This window comes from Pelobates fuscus, chromosome 8, assembly GCF_036172605.1.
Source record: "Pelobates fuscus isolate aPelFus1 chromosome 8, aPelFus1.pri, whole genome shotgun sequence".
In the NCBI taxonomy this organism is placed as follows: Eukaryota; Metazoa; Chordata; class Amphibia; order Anura; family Pelobatidae; genus Pelobates; species Pelobates fuscus.
In genome coordinates, this window is record NC_086324.1 from 121,027,038 (window position 1) to 121,050,768 (window position 23,731).

The following is a 23,731-nucleotide window of genomic DNA, read 5'->3' on the forward strand; positions in this document are numbered from 1 at the left end:
TATAAATAAATAAATGTAATTGATAGCTGTGCTTCAAAGTGTCCCTGGAATGGTTTTTTTCAAATGTTGGTAACTATGCGGCGGGGGAGAACTTAGCGCGATATGATTGCAGGTGAGTAATATCCACTGTATAGGGTATAGTAAATTAAAAAAACACTAACCCTTTAAAGAAACTGTATGAGTACAATAACAACTTAGTTGAAATTAAGTTGATATGGTATCCAGAGCTCCCTGATGCTTTCTACCCTGAAAGGGTTAAGCCGGTCTTGAATAGTTTAATCCCAAAAGTTGCTCTCCAGCCCTGGATCTCTCTGTCCCCAGCATTATCGGTTTCTTTAAAGCATTTTTAGGCATTAAATAAAAATGTTGTATAAATGGGAATCGCTCTAAGAGCCAATCAGTGGTGCCGCTGCCCAGTGGCACTCCATGTTTCCTGTAACTGCATTAAAGAGAGTGGACGCTGTTGGGGACAGAAAGCAGCCTTACCATTCAGGTAAGAAATTTCTAGGGACCACTGAGCACCATAACAACTTAATCTTAATGAAGTAGTAATGGTACCCATACACTTTACGTAAATCTGATAATGTGTATTGTTTAAAATTCTATGCATGTTTCAGATTTCAGTTCAAAATAAATGAACTAGAAAAATTCTCCCAAATCGTCTTTGCGTTCAGTATGACTAATCTGACACAAATTTTTAAGTCACTTTGAATTCACAAAAATGAATGAGAGAGACAGAGAGGATGTGTTTTAGCCATTGCTGCTCACCGCCTTTTTACATTTTTTTACGAGTCACCACCCAGAGCAACACTTGGCTCCTAATATATTTGAGAACTATGCTCATATGGTCTATATTTCCCACATGTGATGTTTAAAGAGGCGTAGCTAAAAAAACATACACTACAACTCCCGTGATGCCTTGCCAGGAGTTCTACTGCTGCAGCTGTAATCTCGCGTTAGCTAGAACTGCCGCTACGTCATTGGACTGCCGCTGAGCAGTGTCTGCTGTGATCTCGCGTGAACTGGAATTGCAGTTACGTCACCGGTCGTCTCATTCTTCTGCCGTAAGGCGAGCCCGCTGCCTGCCTGGTGAAGTGGTGGAAGACCGGAGTTGAGTGTTCCGCAATGCCGCCCAAGAAAGCGCCGGCGCCGCAGGGCCCCAGTAAGAAGACCGATCAGAAGAAAAAGGAGAAGATCATCGAGGTTAGAGCCCGGGTATCCCCAGACTGGGCCTGGCTCAGACAGGCGGCCATGTGACACTGTTACGGCCTGTAACCCGCTGGAGACATGTCTGACTCCGCCATGTGTCCCCACACCGACCGCGGACATTGTCTGGAACACAGTCAGGTTTAGGAAGACTTTATTGTGGAGAGAAGATAACATCAGGGGCTAACGGCTCTACCAGGCTGCTGTAGAAAAGTATCCTGGGCTTTTACTATTCACTGTTCAGCTTAAAGCAGGGATCTTCAAACTCCGGCCCCCCAGATGTTGCTGAACTACAACTCCCATGATTCTTTGAATTGCATAGATAGCCAGAGAATCATGGGAGTTGTAGTTCAGCAACATCTGGGGGGCCGGAGTTTGAGGACCCATGGCTTAAAGGGACTCTATAGTCACCCAGACCACTTCAGCTCAATGAAGTGGTCTGGGTGCCAGGACCCCCAGATTTTAACCCTTCAGAGGTAAAAATAGCAGTTTCATAGAAACTGCTATGTTTACATAGCAGGGTTAAAACAACCTCTAGTGGCTGTCTTCCTGACAGCTGCTAGAGGCGCATCTGCGACGCTGGATGCAAAAATCGCATCCAGAGTGCAGAACGTCCATAGGAAAGCATTAAGAAATGCTTTCCTGTGGACTGTTAGAATGCGCGCGCGGCTCTTGCTGCGCATGCACATTCCACTCTACTTGGAGGAGAGGTCACCAGCGCCAAGGAAGCCCGGCGCTGGATTAAGGTAAGTTGCTGAAGGTGTTTTAACCCCTTCAGCCCAGTGGGAGGGGGACCCTGTGGGTGAGGGTCCCCCAAGGATGACATAGTGTCAGGAAAATGGGTTTGTTTTCCTGACACTATAGTGATCCTTTTAACAGGGCTGTAAAACAGGGGTAGGGAACCTTCGGCACTCTACTCTACTATGCTCTTATAGCCATAATGCTGGGAAAACCTCTGGGGAGCTGTAGTCTACAAAATCTGGAGTGACAAAGGCTTCCTACCCCTGCTCTAGGCATTAAAGGACCACTATAGTGCCAGGAAAACATACTAGTTTTCCTGGCACTATAGTGCTCTGAGGGTGCCCCCACCCTCAGGGTCCCACTACCGTGGCGCTGCAGGGGGAGGAAGGGGTTAATCCCTTACCTTTTTTTCCGGCACTGGGACTCTTCTTCCGTCATCGGCTGAATGCATATGCCGCGCGCGCATTCAGCAAGTCCATAGCATTATTATTGCTTTCCTATGGACGCTGGCGTCTTCTCACTGTGAAAATCACAGTGAGAAGCGCCTCTAGCGGCTGTCAATGAGACAGCCACTAGAGGCTGGATTAACACAAAGGGTTAAACCTAGCTGGACCTGGCACCCAGACCACTTCATTAAGTTGAAGTGGTCTGGGTGCCTATAGTGGTCCTTTAAATTCATCTTAAAAGAACACTATAGTGTCAGGAATACAAACGTGTATTCCTGGCACTAGAGATTGAAAACCTCCATTTAGGTCCCTGGCCCGATCCTTGTCCCTGGCTAAAAAGGTGTAAAACTTACTTTTTTTCCCCAATGCTGCTCATCCGCCTCTGTGGCAGAGATCATCGAAATTGACGATCTAGGCCAATCCAGTGCTTTTCTAGGCTATTGTGCATGCGTGGCAAATCAGTATCATTAAAGGAGTTCTCTGAAAAGACAGTGTTTACATTAAAATGCCTGCAGTTACCGGCTATACACACCAGTACAACCACATTAAGTTGTAGTTGTTCTGGTGATTATAGTGTCCCTTTAATTATTATTTTTTTTGAGGCACAAGTACTGGCCTTGCAGGTGAAAACCTTGAAGTTTAGAGAACGAATGACATGATTTACTTATGTCTCTAGTTGCTGTATTTAATACAGGCACGAGGGACATCTAAATAATCAATAATTTATTATCTTGACATTTGGCATCACCATGCAAACCGTGCTAATGTTGGATGTTCATAGAGGAGCATTGGATTGGCAGTGTGTGGCAATTGCCATAAATGCTCCTTATGTCAGTATTGTTTTTTTTATGAAATGCGTTGTTGGGCACAAGTCATCAGTCTTGATGACTGCAGTGAGGAGTCTGCATTGTTGCTGGATTACAGGTACTTTGAAAACTATTTTTAACTCTTTCTTTTCTTTACCACTAATCTAAAATTACCAAGGAATAAAATCGATTGAAAAAATTATTTAAAATATTGTTTCTTTATGCTGCGATGGATTACTGCTTTGCTATATTGATCAGCAAGCCGTTTAGCGGCATATAAGGATAGCAATCACTGTCTGACTATTAAGGCATTTAGTATAGACTGATTAAATAGCAGTCATCTTGAAGGAGCAGTCCACATTAGAGGTAATGGTGGCAGGAGTATCCTTCTGCTTGCCACCTTAGTGTAACTTGTTACATTTTCAAATGGTTCGACAGCTTACATTGGTTCCCAGGGCTCTCTGTGCTATGTGAAAGTCCATTTCAGAAGCCAGATGGCGGGGGGGGGGGGGGGGGGAGATCTGGTGCTGGAGGCAGTGTTTGGGCTTAAACTGTTGGAGAAAGCGCCTGCTGAGCTTCTGGCACCCCCTAACAATTTGTTGCCTGGAGTGTTCTTCTAACACTGCATATCTGTGTACAGATAACTGGTTTTAGACATTCACTGACTCCCAGCTTCTAGAGATTGTGAAGTTTTGTTAAATAATGATGAATTAGCTTGAAGTTGATTTGGAATCGTAAAGGATATTGCCTTAAATAAAATACATTGTTTCTGATAACATACTTCTCGTTTATAAATACTATAAGTTGGGGACTGTTTTCCTTAAATATCTGAAATATAACAAAGTTACTTTGATAAGTTTAAATGGAAACTATAGTGCTATTAATACAAATGTGTATTCCTAGTAGTATAGTACCCTCTGCCCCCTTTCTCAACTCAGTCCATAAAGAGTTAAAACGCCTGATTCCATTGCCAAAGTCCTTCGGCGCGTAGTTGGCATCTACATGTCCAAAGCAGTTGGGACCTAATGTGCGTCTGTGGCGACCACATTTAGACTTCTCTCTAGGAAAGCATTGAATCCTTGCTTTCCTACAGGGTTTTAGCCAACTTTGGGTGCTCTCACGCTGAGCGTGAGGATGTCCAGCATCATTAAGCAGAACTGAAGTCCGCTAAGGACCCAGAAGCGCTTCTAGTGGCTGTCTACCTGCACGGTAGTTATTGAAATTTCTCAATAATTGCAATTGAAGGGTTAAGGGAACTGGGATTCTGCACCCAGACCACTTCAATTAGATTAAGTCGTCTGGATGCGTATAGTGTCCTTTTAATTAAAGTGGTTTAGTTAAAGGTTTTGGTTCTTCGTCCAAGTGAAGACTATGATCTTTTTCTTATAAACAAATAAAAATATAAGGTGACCGTCCACATGAAGAAACAAATCCAAACATTTTTATCCATTGATGAATATACATCCAGTGGAAAAACCTGTTTGTGTTTTGGCTGCTGTCTAGATCAAAAGGCAAGCATTTAGGGCTTTGTTTTGTTGTGCGATCCTCAAGTGTAAAATAAAGCTATATATAATTGTGTTCATTATATTTAATATTTTATTTTCCTTCTGTCTTTTTCTGATATAGGACAAAACATTTGGCCTTAAGAACAAAAAGGGGGCCAAGCAGCAAAAGTTCATCAAAAATGTTACTCATCAAGTTAAATTTGGACAACAGAATCCTCGACTGGTAAGACTGCACCATGCAAAATAGTCACATGCCTTTCATTTATTTTGGCAATGGGTAACACTGATAGTATCACATTCATTTGACGAACAACCTGTAAATGTTTTCTCTAAAACTGTCACAATTATGCTTAATTGCAGAGTTAATGGTTCCCAGGGCACCTTGCACCTAAGCCCAGCTCCAAGAGTGGTTTTGCAATGCAGAGATTTGTAAAAATGTGCTGCAGCTCTAACACAGTACATCCGTTGTCAATCCTGCAGCTCAAATAATGAGTTTTGGATACCCAGTCTCTGTTTTTTATTTTATTTTTGTGTCTGCAAATGATATTTGCATGCTGCATACACAATTTGTGCTGGGCTAAGCAGTCATTTTGGGTTCAGCACTTTCTCTCCTACCAAGAAAGAGAGCTGAGCTGTGGACTGCTGCTGCTGCACAGGGTTTGATGGGATAAGTTAGGTAAGGGAGGGTATGCTTTGACTTGCCATAATCACTTTGTGTTTTTTTTTTTTTTTTGTATTTATTTTCATAGAGAGGCCACAGTAAAATTAATTTGGTATAGGAAAAAACCCAACAACTCTTTAATAGCCTATTATAATATCTTAAAGAAAGTCTTTCAGTCTGCAATTTTCAAGTATTTTGCGGGGCAGCTCAGTTTGTCATATTCGATGTATGAAATTTCCTTCATAATGTTTCACTGGGTGGTTATGAAAGATGAGCTTTATAAGACAAATTCCCACTCTGCTTTACCGTGTCAACTGGGGGAATGAACCACACTCTTACCTATTCCCCGCCATTCATATTTTCAATGCCTTATCCCACTTGCAACACAAAACCCACACAAGGGAGGTTATCTGATTCTCACCCTCTTATAGCCAGATTCTTGTATACTACTTGCTTTAGCGTGTGCGAGAACCAATTTTATATAGATTTGCTATTTGCGGTTTTCTGTTGCTGACATTCCAAAAGAAGACTGACTTATCCACAAATAATTTTTCCTTTTGCCTTAAAGCTTCCTTCCTCACTCTTTCTCCTTTTTTTTTTTTTTTTAAATATTATTTATTATTGCTATTTATATTAATAATTGTTATAATCAAGCCTTTAATAGCATTGAAAAGTAATACAAATAATTAACATAAAAGTAATGAGTAAAATATTACTTGCAAATAGAAATCCATACAGTATACCATCTAGCAGTATGAAAGGCATAGTACATGGAAGGAGATTGCAAATTCAATTAAAAAAAATACATGGTATAAACCCAAATGTATAACTTAGTCATAGCGTCGTCTAAGAATAGGGCACAAACTGCATTACACATCTCTCCTTCCAAGTAAGAGAACTGAGTCTCAGACTTCTGCTAGATCTGGTTTGTGCATTGGTTGTTGTTGTTGTTGTTTTTTTTTTTTTTTGTGGGCCATGTACTATTTATTAAATGTTTCTACTACGGTTTCAACTTTGACGCCAAGTTTCTGCTGAGGTAGGAGTTGTATATATTCCTCATTTATATAGTGTGTTGATCTGCTTTTCTGATTCTAGTACAATAATCTTTGCCTTCGCAGGAATCGGTTAGCAACTACCTATACTTTTGTTGTTTAATAAGGGATTTTTTTTTATGACACTGTTACTTAATTATACTGCACTTCAATGCTATTAAATAATTGATTAGAATACACACACACACACACACCAAAGAGCATGAACAGACATTTTGAGACAAAAATGTAAACTTTGTGGATAATTTAGCATTTTTTATTTTATAATTTTCACTTTTGCCTTGCTTTTTTCCCCCAATTAAATGTCAAAATATTCTAGGGCACATTCAATCAGGGCTTGGCAAATTTTGCTTGGAATCTAGGATTGGGCAAAAAAAGTTAGGAGCCAGCTTTTTCAATGTCAAAAATACAATTCTTAAAGGAACATTATAGTCACCAGAGCCACTAGAGCTTAATGCAGTTGTTCTTTGTCTATATCCTGTCCCTGCACACTTTTCAATGTAATCCCTGCATTTTTAGAAAAAAGGCAGTATTTACATTGTTGTTTAGTAACACTTCTAGTGACAGTCACTCAGACTGCATCTAGAGGTGCATCCTGGGTCAGTGCTGCCTGTCCGCCCACCTCCACTCATAGGCAGCCAACCACTTCTGGGGCTAAATGGGCCAACAAATCTCAGGCGACCTGGCGTCTGGGATTTGTCGAGCTCTGTGTTAAAGGACCACTATAGTGCCAGGAAAAAATACTCGGGGGGGCCCCCCTCCCGCCCGGCTCTGGAAAGGGGAAAAGGGGTAAAACTTACCTTTTTCCAGCGCTGGGCGGGGAGATCTCTGCCTCCGTTCCGCCCCGTCGGCTGAATGCGCACGCGCGGCAAGAGCTGCGCGCGCATTCAGCCGGTCGCATAGGAAAGCATTTACAATGCTTTCCTATGGACGCTTGCGTGCTCTCACTGCGATTTTCACAGTGAGAATCACGCAAGCGCCTCTAGCGGCTGTCAATGAGACAGCCACTAGAGGATTTGGGGGAAGGCTTAACCCATTAATAAACATAGCAGTTTCTCTGAAACTGCTGTTTATAAAAAAAAAAAAATGGGTTAACCCTAGCTGGACCTGGCACCCAGACCACATCATTAAGCTGAAGTGGTCTGGGTGCCTAGAGTGGTCCTTTTAAATGATTTCCACAAGTATATTTGTAACTTAACTTAAGACTACTTTTTATATTCCTCTTATTTTTCTAATTATGCATAGTTGTTTCCTGTCATGATTACCAAAATGGCAGTGAATACTTTTTTTTATATATATATATAAAATCAAAAATGCAATTCTAGGGTTTCACGATACATGTGTTATATAGTCTGTTTTTTTGGAGCACACAGGATACAACAGAAAACAAATGCAAGGTTTGGCCTACACTGCCTTAGTCATGGAGGACCTTTAGAGACAAACAGAATAAATGCCTTAAAATTTGGTGCCATTCTATCCCACCCTTAAAGGGACACTCCAGGCACTCAGACCACTTCTGCTCATTGGAGTGGTCTGGGTGCCAACTCCCACTACCCTTAACCCTGCAACTGTAATTATTGCAGTTTTTCATAAACTGCAATAATTACATTGCAGGGTTAACTCCACCTCTAGTGGCTGTCTACTAGACAGCCACTAGAGGTCACTTCCTGGGTTCTAGCACAGGAAACCTGTGCTAGAGCGTCGCTGGACGTCCTCACGCTGTGTGAGGACCTCCAGCGTCGCTCAAAACCCCATAGGAAAGCATTGAAATGATTTTTCAATGCTTTCCTATGGGGAGACGTAATGCGCATGCGCAGCATTTCCGCGCATGCGCATTACGTCTCCTCGGCCGGTAGGCGAGATCAGTCTCGCCCACCGGCCGACGCAATCACTGGGAGGAGCGTCGCGGAGGCGGAGACAGCGGCGAGGGACATCTCCGCTGTCCCAGGTAAGTGACTGAAGGGGTTTTCACCCCTTCAGTAACCGGGGATTGGGGGGTGGGAGGGAGAGGGACCCTCCAGTGCCAGAAAAACGGATCGTTTTTCTGGCACTGGAGTTTCCCTTTAACTGGTAGGTATCCCCATTACATAGTAATCTCCCTGCTAGGGTGCTGGGAACCAGGGATCAGCCATTGCCTAGAGTGCCACGCCACCGTATTTATTGTAATGATTGCATAGCATTTTATTCAGTTAATTTCCCAGTTTTGTAGAAAGGTGTATTATACAATGGAATGACCTACTCTAATTTCTATGAAGTAATCATTCCTGCACTCTAAAGAACAATTTTATATTTTCCGGCTGCATCATTGAAGCACTTTCTTATTTTTCAGGCTACACAAGTTGATGGTGAAAAGAAAACTACAAAAGATGCCAAAAAGAAGGAACTTTTAGAACTGAATGATCTTTTTAAACCGGTAGTAGCTGCACAAAAGGTCAGCAAAGGTAGTTAATCTGTTTTTTTTTTTTTTTTTATTATTATTATTCTTAGTTTCTAAAATAACACAAAAGAAATTGTATACTTTCTCCTCATCAGTAACTGAGTTGATAACCAGGAATTTCATTTATATAAATAATTGGATGGGATAAGCATGCATTGTGTGCTCACGCTATGTTCTAGCAAGATTTGGTCAGGCTTAATCACTGAAGCAACTCAAAGAAACAAAGGTATTTTCTCCCTGTGTGGGGTCACGTAAGAGGAGGAAGGATTGCGCTACATTATGTGCATATCTGGGAAAAATTCAGTCCACAAAATGGAGGTCGGTTGTATCTTATGAATGGCTATGGCAAGTGGTCTTAACATTTTAAGAAACATTTATAATACATGCATTTGAAATATAGATGTGATGTATTTATTTTTTTTCTTCTTAACTTAATTGGGTGTTTTATGTTATGAACCGTAATTAATATTGATCCTGATGTAGCTACAACTAGCAGATAAAAAAAATAAAATCTTAATGACCTTTCACATGATTTTAGAAAAATATTTATTTTCTTGAATAATCACATGGGATACGAGATCGTATTCCGAGTGATTGAATTGGGAAATAGATGAGGTCCTCTGTACTGCAAAGTTGTCTAAAGCAGAGGACTAGTGAGTTACAATTGCATCATATGTTGGGAGTATGCACGGCTGCACTGTCAGTTAATCTGACCATATTGATAACCAATTGCCAATATCTGCACTGAATAATCTTTCTTGGTAGGGAATTTTTTTTCATCAAGAGTTCTACTGAACTCTTATTTTACATTGTGTCAGTGCAGGCAATAATCTCTCTGAATATTAAAGGATGTTAGAAAAGTGAAAACCGCCTACACTGTATACACTTAAGGCCCTTATTAAAATATTTACCTGCTGTATAGCCATTTTAATTCTGTTCAAGCTAAATTCAGCAAAATTATTTCTCGCTGTAAGAAATATTTTAAGAAACTGCAGTAATTACTTTTGAGGGTTAACTCCACCTCTAGTGGCTCTCTGCCAGACAGCTACTAGAGGAACTTCCAAGGCGTTGGGCGACTTAGTGCATGAAGACAGCCAGCGTCCTCTTAAACGCCATAGGAAGGCATTATACATGCCATTGCGACGCATGCACATTAGGTATCACCTGCTATAGTTTCCCTTTTAAGCACTTCTAAACCATTTACTGAGACGCATATATGGCGCAGTAGGCACAGCAGACCACGCTTCCAGTCAAGTCTATTCATAAATTCTAAGCAAGACTTATGACGAAGTGCCATAAAGACATGACAACACTTCAGTTGTTTGCTGTACTTAATACTTTATTATTAAATGCTCTTTATTGATTTGCACTTTTGGTGAATAAAAATTATTGCTCATGTATCTTTTATATGCAACAGTTTTTCTATACTAAATACTTTTGCTTGATTTCCTTAGGTGCTGATCCAAAATCTGTTGTGTGTGCATTTTACAAGCAAGGTCAATGCACCAAAGGCGATAAGTGCAAATTTTCTCATGATCTATCTTTAGAAAGGAAATGTGAAAAAAGAAGTGTTTACGTTGATGGACGTGATGACGAACTTGAAAAGGGTAAGATTTTGTCTGATCAACTTAAACTTAGTGAATGACAGACAAGCAACTGAATTATTCATCCACCTTTTCAGATACAATGGAAAACTGGGATGAGAAAAAATTGGAAGAAGTGGTGAACCAGAAACACGGTGAATCTGAAAAGAAGAAACCCAAAACTGAAATTGTAAGCCCTTTTTAATTTTTTTTTTGTCCGATATTAATAGAAAGATTTTTTTGCATCTCTAAGCTTGAAATGAATTAATATTTATTCAGTCATCATAAAATGGTCAAAGGAGTTGGGTATCTTTTATTTATTATATCTAAAAGTATAATACAATAAAAACTAAAGAAAAATAGATTTACTGGTACAGTATACTGTAGGCCAGTGGTTCCCAAACTTTTTAGGTCCAAGCCGCCCATAATATTTGAATAATGATTCAAGGCACCCCAAGTCAACAATTCTAGGTAGTATATCTGCACAGCACTGCTGCATTTACTTGATTTGTTTGATTGATTTGCATTCTAATGAGTGAAATACATATTTGATCCCATATCAATCAGCAAGATTTCTGGCTCCCAGGTGTCATTTATACAGGTAATAAGCTGAGACTAGGAGCACACTCTCTTAAAGGGAGTGCTCCTAATCACAGCTTGTTACCTGTATAAAATACACCTGTCCACAGAATCAATCAGATTCCAAACTCTCCACCATGGCCAAGACCAAAAATGCTGTCCACGGATGTCAGGGTCAAGATAGTAGACCTACAAAAGTGACAACAGCTGGCACACTTGCTGTGTGCTGCGCTGGAGCTGTTGTGGAGGTATTGTGTAAAAAGCAGGTTTCCCATCTTTGCCTGAATCCAGGTTCCTTGGCTGTGTATGAAGTGTACTAATTCTGTAGATCTGTGCCACAAATATTGGTATGTGACCGCATAATCTAATGGCCAGCAGCCTGTACCTATTGTAGAAGGCTAGTATATTCAGGCTGAGAGAGGGATGTAGTGCATCATGTTGATTGCAATATAAAAGTGTAATAACATTTACTCTTTTTATGTTAAAGGTCTGCAGGTTTTTTCTTGACGCAATAGAAAACAACAAATACGGGTGGTTCTGGGTGTGTCCTGGTGGAGGAGATACCTGTATTTATCGCCACGCTCTTCCCCCTGGGTTTGTGCTAAGGAAGGATAAAAAGAAGGAAGAAAAAGAAGAAGAAATTTCATTAGAGGATTTAATAGAAAAAGAGGTATTTGAATTTGTCAATGTTGTTTCAGAGTATTTAAAGGGATTCTTAATTTTAAATGATAAACTTTTTAATTTTAATGAGATACTCTAATTGCCATATACAACTATGTCCCTTGCACAGATTATAGTGCGGCTAGGTCTGTTTCACTGTCATCATTGTAGTTTTAAAGTGATTTTACAATAACCACAGAACATTAAAGATATTGTACAGTGTCGCACATGCCCAATGTGTATGTACTGTTCCAGTCCTAAATAATTTGTACTGGTATTCCCATAACACCATTTTGATATGAAAGTGTTATAGGGGACCTTGCTTATAAAAAAGACACAAGCTGCTATTCGTATTGACTGTCAGCAGCCCTGCATGGTCCTCAGTGACTTATGCTTGATCTTTTAAGACCTTATATAGTTATATTTATGCTTTTTAAAGTTTTTGTCACATTGGTTTATCGTTTTAAAAAAAAAAAAAAAAAGTTGACGCAATTAAACTTACCTTTAAGTGCCAGGGCAATCTCCTTGAAGCAATTGATTCTCCTATGGTGTCATCAGTCTCGTTGCCTTTTGTCCAATCAGATGCGATTGCTGTAATTCATCAATCCAATACTTCTCATAGAGAAGTGCCCAATGTAGCACTTCTTCATAAGAAGCATTAGCCATGTTCAACATTGTCACATTCTGTACCTAATGGCCACCAATTTTTCTTACTATTCCCATGATTCTCTGGCCATCTATGCATTTAAAGAATTTTGAAAGTTGTAGGTCATCAAAATCTGGGGCACCAAGGTTTCAGATGCCTTGCTTAAAAGAACACTCCAGGCACCATAACTTGTTATGCTCCCTGTAGTGTTTTGGTGCTTGGGTGCCCTGGCACTCTCCAAGAGTAAGTGGTCAAGGAGCTGTTTGGCTCCTTGCCTCACTCCCTTGGACACCTCCTTCATATTTGGCAACTCTTGCAAGAAGCCTGATGTTTTCCCCTGATCTGGGCACTGGCCAGCACAGGGCCTTTCTCATTTGCTGAGAAAACTAAGCTGGCACTCTGCTAATGAGTGTCCCTCCACGGCCTGGCTTAGCTCAATGGAGCTAACTGGATTCTGCTTGCAGGTGAATGGGTGGCAGGGCTTAAACAATTTGACTACTTACTCTAGGAGTGGGCCAAGGGACTCAATGGGCTGAATGTATTCTAAAACATGAAAAATAGAAACTGGCATTTAAAAAAAAATAGTTTCAAGCATTATTCATTGAAAGTGGCAATTCCAAGCTTAAAATTGGTTACCAATTAAGTATTACATGTGTTTTTTTTTTTTGTGTGTTTTTTTTCTTCTTCAAAAATTGTAATAAGTCTGCCTTGTACAATATTATAAAAGTAATGTTGCATTTTGTGTAATCTTTGTTTTTCTTTATGCGTAATGCATTATACCCTCTTGTTTAACTCAATGTAATCTTTTTTTTTTTTTTTAACTGGTTAGCGTGCAGCCCTTGGACCAAATGTCACTAGAATCACTTTAGAATCTTTTCTTGCATGGAAAAAAAGAAAACGACAAGAACGAATCACAAAAGCGGAGGAAGAAATGGAGAGGAAAAAGGCAGATTTTAAAGCTGGAAAATCTTCGGGGGTATATTTGTTTTTAATAAATGTACTGCATATCTGCATATAAATAATGTAATTAGTAATCTAATTAGGTATGCTAACCCCAATAGATCAGTGGCCGTGAAGTATTCGAGTTTCGACCTGAGCTTGTCGACGACGATGATGAGGAAGCAGACGACACAAGGTACACACTAGAAAGAGATGACGACGATGATTATGATGTAAGTATATATTTTTTCCAATTGCTGTACATTTAAATGTCCTGTTAATCATGTGGTCATGTGGCTTTTCACATGTGCTATGTGTTATGTACCATGGTGACCTTTAATTAACCTGAAAAAGATCCTCAAAGAAGAGCTGTTGGCTCTCTTGAATTCAATCCCACTGAATAAAACATTCCAAATCACTTCTTTTAGCCTTTTTTAATGAGATGCTGTGGTTTTCTCCTATCTTTATTTAAATGTTCTCCGTCCTGACCAAACAAGGCCAATCATTGCAATGCGGAGAAATGCGATTGTTAAATTACTCCTCGTGTATGTTTGTATGTATGTATGTGTGTATAAACGAAACAATAGGTAAAATCTTTGCTAAAACAAAAGAAATTATTAGAAATATTGATTACTCTGTAACCTCTCCTCAAAAGCAGAAATGGGAAAGAGATCTAAACTGCCAATTAGATCTGCAAGAGTGGTGTAATGCTATTAACAAGACATGAAAGCAAGTGCAATGTTTGAATCTAATAGAAATCCATTATAAACTTGTCCACAGATGGTACTTAGTCCAGTGGGTGCTGTGGGGGCAGTTCAATGGGGGCTGTGGGGGCTGTCAGAGAGTTTACTTACCTCTCCTGCAGCTCCTGTCAGCTCCCTCCTCCTCCGTGCCGTCCGTTCAGCACCTCGGTCAGCTCCCAGTGTAAGGCGGCTCTCGCGAGACTTACAGTGTGAGCTGACAGAAGAGCTGAGCGGACGGCGCGGAGGAGGAGGAAGCTGACAGGAGCTGCAGGAGAGGTAAGTAAACTCTCTGACAGCCCCCACAGCCCCTGTCTGTATTATGGCAATGCAAATTGCCATAATACAGACATTGACTCGAGTATAAGCCGAGTTGGGGTTTTTCAGCACAAAAAATGTGCTGAAAAACTCTGCTTATACTCGAGTATATACGGTGTGTGTATATATATATATATATATATATATATATATATATATATATATATATATATATATTTAGATTTAGTCTGGTTCATCCCTCCCCACATTGTATACATATGTACTCACACCGGGAGTGAACATAATGTTAAACGCCTGCCATGACATTTCCCCTTTTATATATAATTTCATCAGATGTTACATTCTCTCTTTACTTTGTGCAAGTTAAACTTGCTAATGCCATACATTTTGTTACATTAGTGTCCATATACTTAGTATTGTGAAATATTGGTATTGTCCATATACTGGTTATTGCTATGGATCGACTGATATCATTTTTTCTAAACAAATACAGATTATTGGTTATTTTTTGGGCCAATTGCCAATATTTTGTACATCTAAAGTTTTGAAAAAGCAACCCAATGTCGACAGAAATATGACCTTAGGTGAACATGCTGACAGCAATAGCACTCCTATCAATTTCAGGCAGGCAGGCAGCCAGCCTAGTACATTTTAGTATATTATTCATTGTCTCACCTCCCAGCCTTCAGCTGAGCTCTGCATGTGGGGACTCAAAGGGTAGGGTGACATGAGGTTGCAATGTGGCGCCTCATTGGCTGGGTTCTGGAGTTCCTGTATGCAGACGACATGCAGTGACTGGGAGAGGTGAGTAAGTTATTGATAAATTACAAGACCTGTGCCGAATATAGTCTCTAATAATCGGCAGAACCGATAATTGGTGTGTGTCCGTGTCCGTCCCCGTCCCCCCCCTACAATCAATGCTAAACTTTTGGCTGTAAAAAAAATAAATAAATATATATATATATATATATATATATATATAATCGATGGATGTCGTGCATCTACCCACAAATAACGCACCCCTTTCCCCACAATGTGGCATTGTGAGATTTCACTTGTAGTGCATGTGGATGTGCTGCATACTCACATGTTCTTCTGTTATGTCTAGATCCCCTTTGATACATTATTGCTTCATGTTCATGCTGCAATAGAACACACAGGTCACATTGACCTGCCTCTGTGATTTTATTTATTTTTGTGTTTTTCTTCATCTGCATTTTAACATAGCTTGTGTAAAGAAAGGGAAAAAATGAACTCCTCGTTGGCTAAACCCCAGAGTGGGGGACAGGGGTGTTGACTATTATTGTTTTTACAAATGTGTGAATATATGATATTTACTTTATTTTCTGTTTTTAAGTCTGATTCTACAGATGATGTTCAAGACATTGATCTGAACCAGTTTGTCCTTAAAGATGTTGATGAAACTGGTATTACAGTTGCAAGTCTGGAACGCTTCAGCGGTTTTATTACATCAACAGAAAAGGATGGTAAGTTTTATTTTATTTTTAATAGGGTCACACCTTCTTCTTTTTTTTTTTTTTTATTTTTTTTTTTCGCAGTCTACTTGTGATAGACATTGTGTATGACATATTCAATAAAGCATAACATTGCGGTTAACCATTTACATGCAGTTGGTAGAATATCAATGTAGCATGCGGTTTTCGTTATTTATAGTAATGTAGCGTGTTACTGCCATATACCTGCCTCCAGTGGTCGTGGTAGTGGGGGTAGTTGTCTAAGGCATGTATGGCCGTACGTTAGCAAAAATGAGAGAGAAGTAGTGTGTCTCTAGAGCGGACTGGACGCTATAGGAGTGCAGCTCCACATGGATGAGTGAGGTTCACACCTTTTTAAAGCTGCGTTTTTAGCATAATTCTTTTCTAATCATGTCAAATTGCAACTAATATATTTTAATAGGCTTTAAATGTTCATGCATCCCTTTGAGACATTTTATGTTCCCAATGAAACACAATGACTTTAAATTTGTAAGAGTATTCTACGATGTATTTTTCTTTCAGAAAGGAAAAACCTGAAAATAACATTTGCACATGGTGTTAAAAAATTTCGGGAGGTTCATAGAGAGTTTGTCTATTCACAGGCAAATGGCCTATTAGAGACTTGTCATTGAGAAACCTCTGAAGCTCTCCCGCCATGCAGACGATTAACCGCTTCCCGACCAAAGACGGAAATTTTCCGTCAACCTTGTCCTTGCGTTAAGGACCGTTGATGGACAATTTCCATCATCTACTAAAGTTAACCCCAGATTGTGGGGTTAATGCTCACCCGGTCTGCCCCAGTATCCGAGGCAGACGAGGAGCACCTGATCGCCCTGTCCCTGCAGCAGTGATCCCTCTGAGAGGCTGTCAGACTCACGATCCGCCTCCCTGCTCTTCCGCGTCCAGAGTGAAGTGCAGGGCGATGGATAACTGCTGCTGATCTCCCTGTTAAAAAAATAAAATAAAAATATATATATATATATATATATATATTTATTTATATCCCACCCCCCTTTCCCCTGCTTTAATAAAATTAACCCCTTCCTTGCCAATTGATCACTGAATACAGTGATCAATTGGCAGGGATTATATTTTACTGTCGTCTGTTTTATTTTATTTTTTAAGTTTTATTTTTTTTTTTAATTCTTTATTTTTGCAGTGCGCATAAAGGGTTACAAGCAGGCATGAGCTGCCCCAAAAGCAGTCCTCAGGCATTTTCTCCGCACAACATGCGGGGCAATTGATTATCAGGCACATTTATTATAATTATTTGCTCATGTATTCAATTGGTGAGAGTAGTTTTAAACTGTGAGTAGGCTTGAACATTGTTTAAACTAGTCTTAAGCATTGGTCGCTTTAAACATTGGTCGCTTTAAACATTTGTCGCTTTAGACATTGTCGCTTTAGACATTGTCGCTTTAGACATTGTCGCTTTAGACATTGTCGCTTTAGACATTGTCGCTTTAGACATTGTCGCTTTAGACATTGTCGCTTTAGACATTGTCGCTTTAGACATTGTCGCTTGCGCATTTGTCGCTTTAGACATTGTCGCTTTATCGTCAGATTTTTAGTAGTATCAGAGCTTAAAGTAAAATAATAACATGAAGTCATAAGCAAGGCAAAGGCTTAAACAATAAACGAGATACTGAGCTGACTTATTAAACAGCATAGGAAGAGTAGTGTGCAGGGTTTGCAACAACAGCAATGGGGAGATACTGGTAAGGGTTTTCTTGCACATAATGTATATCTAGTAAGTGTGATACCCAGTGGCTGTTGCTGAACAATGAAACTCAGGGAGTTCACCCAATACCCATACTTGCGACTAGCAGCTCATATCGAGCCTGAGTCCCAACAGCTTTTTGTGTCCCTCTCCATTGATCCCAGGCTGCAGTAGGGGCCAGTTTACAGTTCCCATTGCTTCTACTCGTTGTGTCTCCATGGCCTGCATCCCGGTTGTCTGTGTTCCCAGAGTGGCAGCGCCGGTACCTTCTCCGTGGATGTGGGAGTTGCTGTGTGGGTAGCCGCCTCAAGACCCTCAGGATAGGAGTATTGCAACGGGTTCCAGTCATCCTAGGACGCAGACATGCTGTGAATGTCCGGTCTTGTCTGTACCAACCCTTAGGTTTAGATTTGCTTTGACGTTGTGGGATTTTTGGGTCAGGCCCGGGGCCTTTAGCTGCAGGGGGTGAGTGGTTGCGTCGGGCTGCAATCCAGGGCACCCGCGGGTGTCTCCGCTGGCGTTGACGGCTTGGGTAGATTGCTCTCCCTGTCGCTCTGATGCTGTGTCGACCCTTTTTGTGGGAGCTGTAGCTGCTTGGGTCTCCACCTGCCGTGCTCCGTCCCTGCAGTGTTTGGCACTCTCCCCTCTGGTGGCATATCGTTCCCTGTGTGTCCTGGGTGCAGCATCGACCCGTAGTGGAGGTAGGGCCTTTTGTCTCCGCTCTAAGCGAGACCAGAACTGCCTGCAAATGGCCTCGAACTTGGCGCTGAAGTTTGCTGCCCAGTCACTGGGGTTTTGGCGGTTTGAGTGGTTAACGCCACTGTCGGCCATTTTGAGTATGCCTCGTGTTCCCCACTTGCCTGCCGCTCTCCCAGGGGTATTTTGTAGCTGGTTGGTCTCTGACAAGAGGAATGGACCGGGATGACCCCTATTTAACCCCTAAAGGGTTAAGAAATTTTTTTTTAACCCTCAGGGGATTTAATTTATTTTATTAATTTAAATATTTTAAAATGTATATATTTAGCTAGCTGGGATGGGTCGAAGTTAGTGGGGAATTGGGGGATTTGGTGTTAGGCTAATCAGGGGTTAACATTAAGTGTTTTTTTTTGTTGTTTTTTTTGTTTTTTAAATAAGCTTTAAAATGTAAAAAAAAAAAAGTTTCAAAAAAGTGTTTTAGTAACGTTTAAGTAAAAAAAAAAACACCCCCCTTTACCCAGTACAAATATAAGTTAACCCCTTCCCTGCCAGTTGATCACTGCCTACAGTGATCAAAATACAGATCACAGTATTCTGCTGTGATCTAATTATTTTTTTAACCCTCAATTTAATTAATTTAAATCATTTATAATTATATATTCTGCTAGCTGGGGTGGGTGGGAGTTATGGGAAAGTGGGGAATTTACTGTTAGTGCTGCTTACTGCTAGTTAGGGGTTAATGGTTAAAAAAAAAGTTCATAAAATTTTTCAAAAGTGTAAAAAAAAGTTAGTTTAAAACATTTAATAAGTAAATAAAACACTTTTTAGAAAAAGTTTAAAAACGAGTTTTAGAAAGTAAAAAAAATACATTACAAAATGCTCATTACCACTACACTTGGCACATACTAGCGAAAAAATGATCCCACACCAAGGTTTACAATATGCATTTTGAATTACCCCGTGGTGTATTCTTTAATAAATAGTATGTGTTTGTGGGGAGGTTTGAATAACCAGACGGCTAATCTACTCCAAAATGGAACATGGACACAGCGTTAAACTTCAAAGTTAGAAAAAAAACTGAATTGCTGTGTCTCAAATGTGCCCCTTCAACATCCACATATACCTGGCAAAGGTACATACGGGGTATTGCTGTACTCAGCTGACATAGCTGAGCAAAATATGAAGTGTTATACAGTCGTAGTACACATAAGGTTTGCAAAATATACTGTGCAAACTCACTTTGTGTGTCAAAAAGGCAGAAAAAACGCTTATTATCACTACTCTTGTTACAAGCTAGCAGGAAAATGATCCCACGCTAAGGTTCAAAATATGCCTTTTGAATAGCCCTGGGATGTCTTCTTTAAGAAATAGTATGCCTTTATGGTGTAGTTGTAATATGTAGCCTGCTCAAGTGCTCCAAAGTGGGACACGGACGCATCAAAACCCTCCATGAAAATTCACACTTAAAAACCTGAACTTGTCACGTCTTTTACAGCTCTGTAACTTCACAAAATAGTAGCTAGGTCATACATTGGGCATATTGTTTTACTCAGAAGGTGTAACTGAGCATAACTTGGGGATTTTTATGACAGTGGTACATATCAAGTGTAAGAAATACTCAGCAAAAATGCAATATATATGTAAAAATGCCATTTATTTCCTCCCTCACCACAAACATTGACATAAATTGCTGAAAAAATGGTGACCAGTTAAGGCAAAATATACACCATATCGAAATCCTATACATATTATGTATTCTATAAATCAAGACACATAAATGAATTTATTTTGAATTACTTTTTTTTTTTTTTTTTTTTATAATGAGAATTTATCAATATATATGTGACATAAAATTAAAGCCCTGTTTGCCCTCTGAAAAACGGTGTATAATATGTGTTGTTGCAATAAATGACAGAGATGCAAATTGCGTTTGAACACAAACAGCAAAAGATGCAAACATTTCTTTAAGGAAAGACAAGCTTTTGAAGCTGTGTCCTTAAGGGGTTAATCATGTGCGTGCAGTCAGAATACATACAGAGACAAAGTAGGGGCTGCTTTGGTCCCTACTTTTCACTTTAGTAAATATCCGTGTATGCTCTGATGTGGGAGGGATTGCATCAAAGCAAACCATTACTAAGAATCAAGTCTTCCTTTAGATAAAGGTTATAAAGTTATACGAATGCAGTTAAAATATTTCAGTTAAGGCCTCCGTGTAGAGAACAATTGTAAAGATTTGTGACTTACATGAAAGTATTCATGGTATATAGTTTTTAGAAATATTAAAGGTTTAAATATAAAAACACCATGTCCTAAACAGATTTTGCTTTTGCAGGAATAATTCACCCCTTAAGGGAATGTTAAATTGAAAGAGCAACACTATTACTCAGTACTACTATGGGCTGAATGGGTACAGTTATTGCAAAATACCTACACCTACTCTGGGATATTCACTGACGTGTGCATTGTTGAGAAATGAAAGTTAATTCCAAATTTAAAACTGGGAATAATCTTCAAGCCAGAAACTAATTTTCAAGTGCGAATTTGGACCTCAATTGGCCTAAAATCTAAAGTTAAAATTTCAGTTAACCTTGGGAAGCAGAATGCAATAACTGTCCCGTGTCCCATGTGATGTAAATTTTATTATATTTTGTTATTAAACATTTGAAAATCCATACAACTTTAATAAAATGTCTGTGTCTTGTTTCTCCAGATGTAAAATTAAATGAAGCATCAGGTGGGGAAATTGAAAATGGAGAGAGAAGTGACGATGAAGAGCAATATGATGAAAATGATCAGGAAAATGACTTTGCCGATGCAGTCCCCGTTGATGAAAATCTTTTTACTGGAGAGGATCTTGATGAGCTTGAGGAAGAACTGAACATACTTGATTTAGAAGAATAAAACCTTTACTTGGCATCAACAATGATAGACTATCCAGGCTGTCTATTCATTCTAGGATTTTGTACTGGGATGTAGCGGATCTCTCCAGCTGCTTCTAATGGGCATGCCCCATAATTATTTTTCTTTTTTTCCTTGTCTGATTTTGAGAGCTTGCAACATAATTGGATTACCTAGCAAGATAAATCATATTGTTCTATCATACATTCTACAATAAGAACCGGTTCAACCAAAGCTAGCACGTCATTGCTTTGTTTTAATGTTAAAATTGCAATACAAAATTGTTCAGTTTTTCAGAATTGACCATTAACATCATTGCAGTTTTTACCCTTTTTTTGATTGCAGTTGGAACCCACAAGAGTTATTTGAAGAAAAACAATTGGCACACTTTTCTGTTAAATTTATCTGCAGTTTTGTTAAATGCAGGATTATATCCTAAAACTATTTTAAATGTCTCTTGAATAATTTTGGCATCATATTGTAAATAAAATTCTCCTGTCTTCATCATTCATGTGGAATCATTTGAAAAGGTTTTTGGATGCGAAAGGGGCTAAATATAATTGTACACTCATTTGCTCATTTTGTACTTGGTAGGTTATAGGGCAGGAGTCTGCAACCTATGGCACGTGTCATGTTGGCACACAATTCAGAAAACAGGCTCTGGCTTATTAGTACAGCACAGCACTCAAGGCTGCCAGAACCAAACATGCTCTGTCTTATCACTAGTTACAGTGCGCCTTCAGATATCTGCTAGTGCAAATCAAGCGGTGATTGCAGAGTGTGAAATACAACCCTCAATTTAAGCATTGCATTACTAATTAGAGGAAGTGATTTCAGATGGCTTCCTCCCAGCACTTGTGAATGGGAATTTGCACTGAAATAGAGCAGCCCCCACAGCAGCTATTGCAGCTTCTGCCCTTGACCTGCTAGTGGCAAGCCCGATCCTCATAGAATCCCAGGGAAGCCACACTGCTAGATGTACACTGCAGAATAAGCCTCCCCTCATACAAATAATACAAACAGCCCACACATAGTCCCCACAACACCACTGACAATCAACATACATGCACACATATACAAATCACCAAACACATTGTGACCATGGCTGGCATGACCACTAGGCAAATGAGGCAGTTTTCTAGGGCACACAGACCCAGAGGAGAGGGGGGGGCAATGTACTGCACCACGCTCCCCTCCTTCTGGTCACTGCATGTAGCATGGCAGAGCTGTGGAGCATGGTGGAAGATCTCCTGTATCATCTACCTGGTCTGACTGGGAAGAGGAAACAGAAAGTTCTCTACTGCATTAGATGGCTTGGCCACACTACATGGTGGGAAGGTGAGCTGGTAGGGGGGGGAGGAGACCACAGAGGGATCAGGGGGTGGGGAAAGATGTGCACAGAGAACGAGGAGGAAAAACACACACAAAGGGGTTGTGAGACAAAGACTGTAATAAACGTTTAACTCGCAAGATGGAATAAACTTTGCATTAATAATAACAACTTAAAAACAGAGTGTAAAGTCAGAGTCCACACTCCTTGCTTTCGGTAGTTCAATAATATTTATTAATAGAGGCTAATCAAACAAACAAACACTACATATACATTTGAAATAGGCTAGTATATGTTGCTACTAAATACAACAAAGAAAAGATGCCACTAGTCTCAGTGCATGCACAGCTCTGAGAACAGCTGCATCACCTGGAAGTATGTATAGCTATGTAGTGGTTGTATTAAACTGGCTAATACATGTGTAATAAAGTCTAATGGAGACCAAATATAATAAATGATAAATAAACAAAAGTATATACAAGTGGTACTAATGCTAATATGCCAACCAGAGAAGTAGGCCAGGTAGGGATATAATACAAAATTCTTTAATGATTGTATACACCAAAACCTGAATTACAGTTTTATTGAGAAAAGCTAGATAGGGATGGGTCAATCACAATTATGATGCCCTAATACAGGGCCGTCTCTGGGTGGTGTCTACCTATTCCTGTGTCTTGTCAAAATATTAGGTGCTGCGCTTATATTTAAAATATATCCCCCTCTATCCATAGCAGAGTGCAAAAAAACCTCAAAGTGGGATAGAAAAAGACACACAAAGGGGTTGAGGGGGCAGGGGGGGGGAGAGACTCACAAAGTAGACAATTTTTATTTTGGGTGGGATCATGCAAGTAGCTGGTCTTGACTAGTGTACAAAATGCACCAGCCCTGTATGTGACATATCATCCATACAAAAGCCCACTTAGGTATCCTACATAATCCAATAAACTACTAATGAACATATATATATATATATATATATCAGCTCTTGTACACAAATACAAAGCAACTAAATTACTTAAGTCTCCCAAGTTAATGCAAAAGTACATATCCTTTAATTTAACTTTCCCTATTTTGATAATCTTTTGAAAATGTGGAGTAGCCAGCAATGCTGGTATATGCACGAAGAGCATTGCAGGTTTCCATGGATACCCAACTTCAGACCTGTTAGGGCTTTTACTTATTTAAGCCCATGTATAAGTACCATTGCATTTCAGGATTTATTTTACCCACCAATTTGATTTGTACTGATTTTACATTTTAAAGGGAAACTATAGTTTTCCTGGCACTATAACTTCCCCCTATAACCCCTTC

At 39.7% G+C, this 23,731-nt stretch overlaps 1 protein-coding gene across 1 annotated transcript; it reads left to right on the forward strand.

The window, feature by feature from the left end:
- The first annotated feature begins 1,021 nt into the window (after nucleotides 1-1,021).
- ZC3H15 (zinc finger CCCH-type containing 15) lies at nucleotides 1,022-21,597 on the forward strand. Its single transcript, XM_063428832.1, has 10 exons — nucleotides 1,022-1,203; nucleotides 4,826-4,927; nucleotides 8,747-8,858; nucleotides 10,309-10,461; nucleotides 10,536-10,627; nucleotides 11,504-11,686; nucleotides 13,152-13,298; nucleotides 13,384-13,494; nucleotides 15,638-15,767; nucleotides 20,903-21,597. The coding sequence occupies exons 1-10, from the start codon at nucleotides 1,126-1,128 to the stop codon at nucleotides 21,091-21,093; spliced, it is 1,299 nt and encodes a 432-aa protein (XP_063284902.1). The 5' UTR covers nucleotides 1,022-1,125; the 3' UTR covers nucleotides 21,094-21,597.
- The last annotated feature ends 2,134 nt before the right edge of the window (nucleotides 21,598-23,731 follow it).

Excerpts from the sequence above, each read along its gene's own strand:
- ZC3H15 (XM_063428832.1), top strand. The coding sequence starts at position 1,126 with ATGCCGCCCAAGAAAGCGCCGGCGCCGCAGGGCCCCAGTAAGAAGACC. Across the intron at positions 4,928-8,746 it reads GACAACAGAATCCTCGACTG|GCTACACAAGTTGATGGTGA; the intron begins GTAAGACTGCAC and ends CTTATTTTTCAG. Across the intron at positions 13,495-15,637 it reads ATGACGACGATGATTATGAT|TCTGATTCTACAGATGATGT; the intron begins GTAAGTATATAT and ends TCTGTTTTTAAG.